Genomic DNA, 1010 nt, shown 5'->3' with positions numbered 1-1010 from the left:
TCAAATCTGAAGTTTTGATATTGACAATTGATGTGTGCTATGTGCAGGAGTAATATCCGGGGCTCTTTTATATATTAGGGATGATTTCAAAGCTGTGGATAGAGAGACATGGCTCCAGGTAAGAGATTATACAAGAAAGTCGAACGCTGGAATTAAATTTAAATAAGGTATGTATAAATTTAACTACTAAATTGTGACTTTAATTATATAAAAAAAATGATTTCTTTTCTTTGTAAGTTGTGCCAATTGAATTTGATTTTTTTAATCATATACACTGTAGTTACGTACATACTTTTATTGTTTTATGGAAAGTGGAATTAAATCCTATATAATTAACAAAAAAAAGGCTGCAGATGGCAAAATGTTCAGGTAACTTTAATTTCTTTTTTTTTTTTAGTTAAATTAGTTTCTTTATACTTACAAAATCTTTTTTTTCTGAAAAAAAAAATTGATTTTGCTCTATTAAGAATTTATTTGCTTTGGTTCTATATGTTAATTTCTTCTTTTAAATATTGAACTAACAAACAAAAATGTTGATGTGACAAAATATTATAGTTAAGAATATAAACAATCAAAGATAAATAAACAACTTCCAATTTTTAAATTTAATTTTGGCCGACACAAATAAGAAGTTATAAAAACAATAGATACTAGATAGACTGTATTCTTATAGTGGAAAAACGTGTTTCTTATATTTAAAAATTTTACACCTACATGAGCAGTTTAGTGAATATTGGATTTGGCGTTGTTCGAAAATTTTGAGGGTGTTGCCAGCCCTCTTATGGTCCTAAATTGTGAACCACAGCAGAAATGATTGGCCACAATATTTTCAATACTCCTACTCTAACTCTCAATCACAAATGAATCATGAATGAATAGGAGAGACATAGTTATATATGACAACTGTAAGATTGTACTTTTGAATTATAATTTATTTATTATTATTTATCTGCTCATGAGGAAATATGGTTAAAATTTTTCATAAATGAATTTTATGTGTAAACTTTGAT

General features: G+C 26.5%; 1 protein-coding gene across 2 annotated transcripts in view; it reads left to right on the top strand.

The window, feature by feature from the left end:
• The window catches only part of LOC107630526 (probable inositol transporter 2), a 6591-nt gene that overhangs the window by 1823 nt on the left and 3758 nt on the right, over positions 1-1010 (top strand). Inside the window, exon 2 of one of the 2 annotated variants that reach the window (XM_016333696.2) lies at positions 48-118. In XM_016333696.2, coding sequence (XP_016189182.1) covers positions 48-118 — 71 coding nt within the window. Of the gene's footprint in view, positions 1-47; positions 168-1010 lie in introns of both variants that reach the window. The other variant, XM_016333697.2, reaches the window with a different exon arrangement.

Source organism: Arachis ipaensis, chromosome B03 (genome assembly GCF_000816755.2).
Source record: "Arachis ipaensis cultivar K30076 chromosome B03, Araip1.1, whole genome shotgun sequence".
Classification (NCBI taxonomy): domain Eukaryota; kingdom Viridiplantae; phylum Streptophyta; class Magnoliopsida; order Fabales; family Fabaceae; genus Arachis; species Arachis ipaensis.
Note: the sequence above shows the minus strand (reverse complement) of the source record. Positions and strands in the feature narration are given on the sequence as shown.